At 46.7% G+C, this 10,000-nt stretch overlaps 1 protein-coding gene across 1 annotated transcript in view; it reads left to right on the forward strand.

Annotated features, from left to right (window-relative positions):
• Positions 1 to 9,169: 9,169 nt before the first annotated feature.
• LOC137437217 (cyclin-A1-like) overlaps positions 9,170 to 10,000 on the forward strand; it is a 9,137-nt gene continuing 8,306 nt past the window's right edge. Inside the window, exon 1 of the mRNA XM_068131582.2 lies at positions 9,170 to 9,353. Coding sequence (XP_067987683.2) covers positions 9,204 to 9,353 — 150 coding nt within the window. The 5' untranslated portion in view covers positions 9,170 to 9,203. The remainder of the gene's footprint in view (positions 9,354 to 10,000) is intronic.

The raw sequence follows: 10,000 nt of genomic DNA on the forward strand, positions 1-10,000 counted from the left end.
CTGGATTAAACTAAAATCTCCATAAAACGTAACAAGATTTGTCTCCTCGTAATGAATAGTACATCATCAATGGTCACTGCCAATGATTATTCAAAAATGGGATTGAACACTTATTGTGACGTCACATCTGGTTGTTTTTTTGTGTTTAAAACGTTTTAATGGGGAAATAATGTTACGAGCTGGCCCTTGGGTAGAGGGCTGGGGGTACGGCCTATTGCCACGGACGTCGTAATTGATGTACTTGGGAGATCAATACGTTCTCTGTGTGCGGGTCGTGCCATTTAAGCAGTCAGATGTGACCGAGCGGAGTTATCATCCGAATGCTGCCGCAACTTTACACCTCAGCTCACCGATACATATTATGCAAATGTACAGTCATGGCCAAAAATATTGTCACCCTTGCACTTGTTTTCAAATAACTCACAATTTTCTCCAAAAATAAGTTGAAATTGACAAAGGTATTTGGTCTCCACAATTCTTTATTTCACTGTTAATATTACAGAATCTTTGTTTTTGATTCAGAACTTAATATATTCTTTTAAATCAGAAAATAAAAAGGAAATGGCATTGACAAAATTATTGACACCCTCGACTTAATATTTGGTAGCACAGCCTTTGGACAAAATAACTGCAGTCAAGCGCTTTCGATAGCTATGAATGAGCTTCCTACACCTCTACTGGCAGTTTGGCCGACTCTTCTTGTGCAAACTGCTCCAGTTCTTCCAGATTTGAAGGGTGCCTTCTCCCCACTGCTGTTTTCAAATCTCCCCACAGGTGTTCAATGGGATTTAGATCTGGACTCATTGCTGGCCACTTCAGAACAGTATGGCGTTTTGTCTTGAACCATTCCTGGGTGCTTTTTGATGGGTGTTTGGGGTCATTCTGCAAGACCCATGACCTTCAACGAAGACCCCGTTTTCTGACTAGGTTGAGCATTGCACTCCAAAATGCCTTGGTAATCTCCTGATTTCATGATGCCATGCATGCATTCAAGGAATCCAGTGCCAGAAGCAGCACAACAACCCCAAAACATCACTGTGCCTCCACCTTGTTTGACTGTAGGGAAGGTGTTCTTTTCGTTGAGGGCTTCATTTTGTTTTCTGTAAATATAGAGATGATGTGCTTTACCAAAAAGCTCTAATTTGGTCCCATCTGTCCACAGGACATTCTCCCAGAAGGATTTTGGCTTGTTTAGGTGTGTTTTGGCAAACTGCAATCAGGCTTTCTCAGCAGTGGGGTCCTCCTGGGTCTCCTACCAGAGAACACTCTTTCATTGAGTTGGCGACGGTCAGCTTGAATCTGTTGGGCAGGTGATCGAGGTGCTTTCTCCACCATTCGAACAATCCTTCCCTGCAATCTTTGATCAAGTTTTCTCCTGGCCACGTCCAGGGAGGTTGGCTGCAGTGCCATGGGCCTTAAACTTCCTGATAACATTGCGTACGGTGGACACAGGAACATCGTGGTCTCTGGAGATGAACTTGTAGCCTTGAGATTGTCCATGCTTGGCTTCAATCTTGTGGTTTTTTTTGGTTTTTTTTGTATACAGAGTCGAGGCTTGTGAAAGAGCTAACATTTATCAAACAAACAAGCAAACAAAGTATACAAAAAGGGGAGCGGTCGACAAGATGGGGAGAGAACGGGAGGAAGCACACAAACACAACATTTGAGAGGAGGGACATCAGGAGATGTGTGAGAGGGAAAGGGCCTGGGGGGAGGCAAGATAGGTATAAAACGCAAGGACACCAAGGACTTCCAGGAAAGAAGACAAAAGCCACCTCAAAAACGTGGATTTGGGGTGAAATTAGCGGGGGTAGAAAAGATCAAGGTTTTGGATTGGGGAAGATAAGAGATGGTGGTGAACAGCCGTTTTAAAGACCTGGAGGGAGGCGTGGGATTGAAGAGAGTGAGGGAGTTTGTTCCAGAGGTGGGAGAAAAGAGGAGTGAAGGTGAGCAGAGAGTCTTGATTTTGGCAGTTTAACCATAAGAGGGTTGCAGGCAGATCTTGTGCGACCTGCAGGAATATTTGGGGGGACAGAGCCCAGAGAGAGCTGGGGGAGCAAGGCCGGAGAGGAGTCGGTAGAAGACGGAAAGACCACCAACCTGCCTGCGGTGAGTAAGTGAAAGGCCCTCGGAGATAGCGTCATGGCAGGAGATTCCAATGATTCTGAACGCTTTGGGTTCAACAGCGTGAAGACGAGCTAGGTGTGAGGCAGGAGCACCAGCCCAGAGGGGAGAGCAGTATTCCATTGAGCTGCGGATGAAAGCCTTGTATGTGGTGACGAGCTCAGGTGTGCCAAGGAAGGACTTCGCATGACGGAGGATGCCCAGTCGGCGACTGGCTTTGGAGGCCAGCTTGGAAATGTGGTTTTCCCAGGAAAGATCATGGCAGATAGTGAGACCCAAAAGCTTGAGTGACAGAACTTCTTGGAGAGGATTATTCAGAAAGCAGATGGGAGGGTTGTCCAGTCGGTCTTTTCGGAGAGACATCGTAAGAGTGTGAGATTTGTCAGGATTGAAAGACATGTTCCACTTGTTTGCCCAGTCTGTGATTTTGTCCAGGTCTGCAGAGAGTGAGGAGGCGGCAGACTGCCGATCTGAGGGATGAGGAATGGAGCGGCAGAGAGTGGAGTCATCAGCAAAGAGATAGAGAGGATTTTCAAGAGAGTCAGAGAGATCATTGATGAAGACCAGAAAAAGCACAGGGCCCAGAACACTGCCTTGGGGAACTCCAGCCTGAACAGGAAGAGGAGATGAGAGAAACCCATTCAGGGCCACACGTTGACTACGACGAGAGAGGAAGTCCGCCAGCCATGCGTGGAGATTTCCATGGATACCAAAGGAGGAGGGTTTGGTGAGCAGAGCGGGGTGCCAGACCGTATCGAAGGCACGTGATATGTCGAGGGAGACAGCTCTAATTTCCAGTTTTGCATTGAGGACCTCCATCCATTGTTGAGACAGCAGAAGCAGCATGTCCAGAGTAGAGTGACCTGGTCTGAAACCAAATTGATGATCAGAGATCAAGCCATTGGAGAAGAGGAAAGATTTCATATCCGAAGCAATGATGGATTCCATGACTTTGCTGATAATTGGGAGAAGGCTGATTGGTCTGTAGTTGCTAGGATCTGTTTTTGCACCTTTTTTGTGCAAAGCGGTGATGTTGGCTGATTTCCAAGCAGATGGCAGTTGACCTTGAGCAAAGGAGAGGGTGAAGAGAACAGAGAGAGGGAGCGAAAGAGCGGAAGAACAGGCTTTTAGGACCCGTGGGCTGATGCCGTCAGGTCCAGTTGCAGAATCAGAGTCGAGGGTTGACAGAAACTTTTCCACCTTGTCAGGAGGAAAGGACACGGAGTCCAGGAGCAGCTGGGTACGACTGGGTACGGTGGGTACAGAGAGGGATGGGTTTGGGACACAAGATTTAGAGGCAAACACAGAGTTGAGGCATTCAGCTTTTTCACGTGCAGAGTCAGCTGTGTAGCCGTTTGAGGTAAGGGAGTGGATGGAGGGGGAACAAACACCAGAAACAGATTTGACCAGATGCCACCAGGATTTGGAAGAGGGAGACAGATAAGAGAGTTCGGTCTTGAGATCGGAGAGATATTGTTTCCTGGCTCTCCTGAGGGTGGACACACACTTGTTTCGGGCTTTGTGAAAGGAAATGAGGTTTCCTTCCGTTGGATTTGCTTTCCAGGAGACGAAGGCAAGTTGTTTCTGGGCAACAGCCTCACCACAAGATTCCGTGTACCATGGACGGGAGGAAGGGTATGACAACTGAAGACGAGATGGGATAAATCTGTGCATGAGAGAGGGCAATTTACTTTGGAAGAATTCCCAGGATGAGTTGATGTCTGAGGTGGTAGAGATGGGAGACCAGTCCAGATGATTGATGGCTGCTTGAAGACCGTGCCAGTTGGCCTGAGTGAAATGCCAGACTCGTCGACGCTGAGCAGGCTCCCTGAGAATGGTCAGAGAGATGTCCACTTTAACAAGCACATGATCAGATGAGCCGATTGGAGCAGAAGAAGAGCAGCAGACATTTTCAGGGAAGTTAGTCATAACCAAGTCCAGAAGAGAAGATGCTCCGTTGACTGAGATCCGGGTTGGGAAATTGACAGATTGTGTCAGTCCCAGTGAGTCGCAGAAGTCCTTTGCTGAGGAGCCATGGCTGGTGAGAGAGGTACCCACACCCAGCCAACTGGCATGGTGACAATTGAAATCACCACATATGAGGAAGAGAGAGCTAGGATGAGTAGACAGAAGTTGGTCCATATTATCAGACAGCGAGATGTAGATGGAGTCATCACTGTTTGGTGGACGGTACAACACACATATGAGCAAGAGGTGGGAGCGAAGGGGAAGCCGTAGCCAGAGGTATTCCTGGGGGTGAGGTGGAGAGAGTGCAGTGCAGGGCGAGTGAGGAAGAGAGTTTTTGATAAAGATAGCAACCCCACCTCCAGGACGAGGCTCAGGTCTATCATACCGGAGGAGGGAGTAACCCGGGAGAGATACTAAGGAATCAGAGACATCATGAAGGAGGAAAGTTTCTGTTAAGCAGATCACGTCTGGTTTGACAGAAGCAACCTGTATGGAGAGATCAGTCAAGTTTGAACGAAGGCCCCGGATGTTTGAGGTCCATACCGTTAATGAAGAGGAAGGGGGAGCATCGGATACAGAACACGGGGGGGGGGGGGGAGCGGGGGGGGGAGGGGTAGGGTAAGATGTGGAAGAAGAGGAAGAGGTAGGGAGAGCTGTTGAAGGTGTGTCAGAGATTTCAGAGATTTCAGAATAGCTTGGAGAAAGGGAAGAATGGGGCGGACAAAAGGTTTGATGGAGATTGGGTGAGGCACAGTGAGGTGTTATTTGAGGAGGGGGAAGAGCGAGGCAGAAGGTTGGGGGAGATGGAGGTGAGAGTTGGAAGGGGGAAGAAGCGGGGAGGACGCTTTGACGAGGGGGAGTGTGAGGGGGGAAATTGAGAAGAAATGAGGGTGGGGAGATTTGAAGGGGAGGGGTGAGGGGGGAGTTTAGGAGGGAAGGGACAAGGGGAGGGATTTGAAAGGGATGGGATATGGGGGATATTTGGAGGGGAGGGGTGAGGGGGGAGTCTAGGAGGGGAGGGGTGAGGGGGAGTCTTGGAGGGGAGGGGTGTGGGGGGAGTTTAGGAGAGAAGGGGCAAGGGGGGAGATTTGAAAGGGATGGGTGATGGGGAGGATTAGGATGGGAGTGGCAAGGGGGAAGATTGGGAGGGGAGGGGTTATGGGGAAGATTTGGATGGGAGGGGTTATGGGGAAGATTTGGAGGGGAGGGGTGAGATTGGATTTTAGAAAGTGTACGATTAATGGGAAATGAACATTTATTGCAAAATGAGTTTCTTGTGACCTTCGAGTCAAAAATACGTTTAAGGACGCTGGAGGGAGGATGGAGCGCAGGAGAGTTTAGGGAATGTAGAAAAGAGGCACTGAAAGAGATGGAATTTTTTTTTGGGATGAATAGATTTGGTGAGCAAGTCGAAAGCAGCCTTTTAAAGAAGAAGAAGAAAAAGGTGTTATAATATACGACGGAATACAGAACTTGAGGGGAAAGTGTAAACATTTTAAGGTTAATAACAGTGAACGTTAACAGTGAACAGTAATAACAGTAATAATAGTAATAACTGTTATTACAGTAACAGTAATAACAGTGAACGTCGTTCAAAGAACGAATAAACGAATGAGAACAAAGAATAAGAACAGAGAAGGAAATGTTTTTTTTTTTTTTTTTTTTAGTTGATTTTAAACAAGGAAGTAGGCTATGGGGTGAAAAGACTGGGAAAAGCAGAGAACGAAAGTTATTGGAGCACAAACGATGGACCGCTGAGAGAAAAACAAAGCCTCAAGTTTGGACACTGTACAAGGCCTCAAAAGACACGACATGAATTAACACGATTTTCTCTACAGGTATGAAAGATTTGCACCGAAAATCTTCCTCGGGACACACGATACGTACAACACCATAAAATAAATACAGTTATAACAAAAATACAAATGGGAACAATTACTTCACTTCGATTTCGATGGAGAGCGTAGACAGCTGCGAATAAACGAAACCTCGCCGGCAAGACCGGAAGCGGAAGTCTGACCTCCATACACAATTATCTGGTTTTCTTTCTTTTCTCCATGCTCATTGCGGTGCACACAGTGACACAAAACAACAGAATGACTCCTTTTCTCTATTCAAACTGGTTGAATAATTTTTATATTGCAGGCACTTGCAACTCACCACAGGTGGGTTCAATTCCAAAGTAAAAGAGAATCACCTGCTTGAAATCTAATTATTTATAACAACTTCTAAAAGGTGCCAATAATATTGTCCAGGCCATTTTAGAATTTCTCTGTGGAATAAGCTAAGATTTCGTAGTTTTTTCAGCTTTTTTTTTGTTTTGTTCCACTGCAAAGCAAAGAAATACATTTGTGGATACCAAAATATTTTCTATTTTCAACAATTTTCTGGAAGAAATGGTGCATTGTTTGAAAAAAGTGCAAGGGTTTCAATCTTTTTGGCCACGATTGTATGCCAATCTATTAATGCCATGCAAATTAACAGTGGAATGAAAACAAATCCTTTACTCTGGATAAACCAAAACACAAGATATACAACCAAGCAATACAAAACATAGGGGCAATACCCCTTGCACTCACCTGATAGAATAAACAGTTAACTGCAATGACTAAAGGTATTTTAAACCAATTTCAATGGTTGCTAGAAGACAGGGCAGCAAGTAGAATCATACTAACATAATCAATCATAAGACTTTAAACAAACACACAAAAAAAATACCTATTTTGGGGGCCCTGACCCCCGTAAACTCCTAAAGGGGCAGATTTTTTTAATGCCATGAACAAACGTTGGTACAGCATGGGTGGTGAAGGTTGTGAAGTTTCATCGAAATAGTGTGTGTAGTTTCAGAGAGGAAAGCAAATCCCTATTTTGGGGGGTCAAACCAGGGCCCACTTTGACCCCCGTATGTCCCCCTTAGACTTCGATTTTCTTAGTGCCGTGAACAAGCTTCGGTATATCACGGTGATGAAGGTTGTGGTCAAGTTTCATCAGAATAGTGTGTGTAGTTTCAGAGGAAAAAGCAAATTCCTATTTTGGGGGTCAAACCTGTATCATATTTTGACCCCAGTAAACCCGCTTAGACTCCGATTTTTTTTTCATGCCGTGAACAAACTTTAATCACAACACAACAAATATCATTTGTGCCAAGTTTGGTCACAATCTCTTCAGCGGTTTTGGAGAAGAAGTTGCAAGTGTTTACGGACGGACGGATGGACGATGCGCCTTCGCATAAGCTCCCCTGAACTTTGTTCCAGGTGAGCTAGCCATAGGAAAATCCCACGGACATGTGGGGGTAAAGTATAGATAATTAAATAAAGACAGACAGGTGCCAAGACATTGCGGACAAGACAATCAAACGCCCCACCAGATATCCCTATCTAATCCCAAGTAGTGGGGTGAAGCAAAATAACAAAATAATATTTGCCAGAGTAGAAAGAAATATAATAATGAAAAGAAAAAGAGATGAGGAGCGAGGAGGGGGGGAAGATTCAGGCCTGTTTGAGATTACTTTCAGCGGCCTCGTCTCAGCCGCAGTCCCCAAAGATGGCACCTCACGACCCCTTTCCCTTTTGGTACGTGTCCTCAAACTTCACGAACCAATGAATCAGAGGAATTCTTTCAACACCAGGAAAACCTCAGGTTGGCCAAGATGATACTCGACGAGGAGCACACGCTTCTGCTCCCTCCCTCTTTGCTACATGACGCCACGTGCACTGTGCACCGATAGGTTGTCCTCCACATCAGTTCCTCATCCGTCCCTTCCACGCAGACGGTGCCTCCAACTGGCAGCCCTCGGGTGGGGACAGGAGGGAAGGAGTGATTGCTAAACTTTTCCACGAGCCCTCACAGGCCGAGTTACTTGTCACAAAATCTGGGCCTGTGTCTGCCTTCTGTTCCCGCCTTTTTCTCACTCTCAAGCCTGCCTTTCTGGCCGCTGCTTCCTCTTGCTCTCTTCATTCCCTTCTCTGACCACTCACGAGGTTCTCACCCATGAAATTATGTAGAGGCCTCGAAGGAGGGGAAGATTGGAAGAAGGCAGATAAGGAAGGTCTTTTAACAGAATTATGAAAATAAAATTGTAAGAAAATAAATAAAAGGAGCTATTCTGGTTCCACAGCTGACCCGGCATTTCACCTGAGATACACCTTAACTGTCACGGCTTCCCATCGTTACCACGCAACCAGTCCCACGAGCATATCTATATGATCGAGCAATCATTACGCAATAAACCCCATGAGCATAACAATGGCCATCACCAGGTGGTATATGATACACATTTTCATCGAGAAAAAAGGATCTTGCCTCCGCCTCCTCCCCCAGACATGCTACCCTGACAGAAACCATACTTGGGGTGGTTACCCTTGGGCAACATGCAAAATGTAGTTGGATTTGGTTCAGTAGTTTTTTTTGATTTTTGAAGCTTTTATAAATAAATAAACAAACTAATAAATAAATAATTAAACAAATTAACTTTCATAGTATTGATTAGTGAAATAATTTAAAGCAGGTGGGACTTTTGGGGTGAACTTGATGAATGATCATGAACCTCGTCTGGACTGTGTAGATTCGTCCAAAGAAACGTTGAGTGCAACGTCATCGGTCGTGGGGATGACCGATGACGTCATATGAACGTCAATAAAATTGTTCAATGCAGGAAAGAATGACGTCACACACATGGTTCATTCAAAGGCCAATTCCACATGAACGATGTCGACGTGATTGCAGAGGAGACAGCCGGCTTTGCCGTCCCCGTTCGAAGGACGACGTGCTCACAGATGCAGTGCTCCCGGCTGCCGGTATTACCAGAACGGCATTTTACAGTGAAATGAATTGAATCAGCTGACTGTACTTTTATAACTTTTATATTGTTTCGTCATTGTGACGTGTCACCTGTATGTAAAAAAAAAAAAAAAAATTTTTTACCTTCTATTCCTGATTCATGAGGCCGAGGCTCGACTTTTGCGCAGAAAATTTGGGGTAATTAAGGTGCGATGTTATCAATTATCCGCAGGTGCAGCCAATTTGGACTGGGATAAGGTACTTGGTCCCACAGATCAATCAGCGAATAAAACTTACCCAACGTTTATAACGTTTCGTGCCCGAGAGTCGAGATGAACGCACGAGTCAGTGAATCCGCCATGAACGATGATGAGAACTCGTACAGACCGTGGTTTGGGCGCCAAAGGATGGAGCCGGATGCTCGGCCCTGTCTGCGCTCGGTCACGGCCTCCAGAAACAATGTGCAACCTGCGATGGGAAAGGTTGTGTGTGTGTGTGTGTGTGTGTGTGTGTGTGTGTGTGTGTGTGTGTGTGTGTGTGTGTGTGTGTGTGTGTGTGTGTGTGTGTGTGTGTGTGTGTGTCCGTCTGACCGACTGTGTGTGTCCGTCTGACCGACTGTGTGTGTCCGTCTGACCGACTGTGTGTGTCCTCCTGACCGACTGTGTGTGTGTCCTCCTGACCGACTGTGTGTGTGTCCTCCTGACCGACTGTGTGTGTGTCCTCCTGACCGACTGTGTGTGTGTCCTCCTGACCGACTGTGTGTGTGTCCTCCTGACCGACTGTGTGTGTGTCCTCCTGACCGACTGTGTGTGTGTCCTCCTGACCGACTGTGTGTGTGTCCTCCTGACCGACTGTGTGTGTGTCCTCCTGACCGACTGTGTGTGTGTCCTCCTGACCGACTGTGTGTGTGTCCTCCTGACCGACTGTGTGTGTGTCCTCCTGACCGACTGTGTGTGTGTCCTCCTGACCGACTGTGTGTGTGTCCTCCTGACCGACTGTGTGTGTGTCCTCCTGACCGACTGTGTGTGTGTCCTCCTGACCGACTGTGTGTGTGTCCTCCTGACCGACTGTGTGTGTGTCCTCCTGACCGACTGTGTGTGTGTCCTCCTGACCGACTGTGTGTGTGTCC

This window comes from Myxine glutinosa, chromosome 12 (genome assembly GCF_964187855.1).
Source record: "Myxine glutinosa chromosome 12, kmMyxGlut1.1, whole genome shotgun sequence".
In the NCBI taxonomy this organism is placed as follows: Eukaryota; Metazoa; Chordata; class Myxini; order Myxiniformes; family Myxinidae; genus Myxine; species Myxine glutinosa.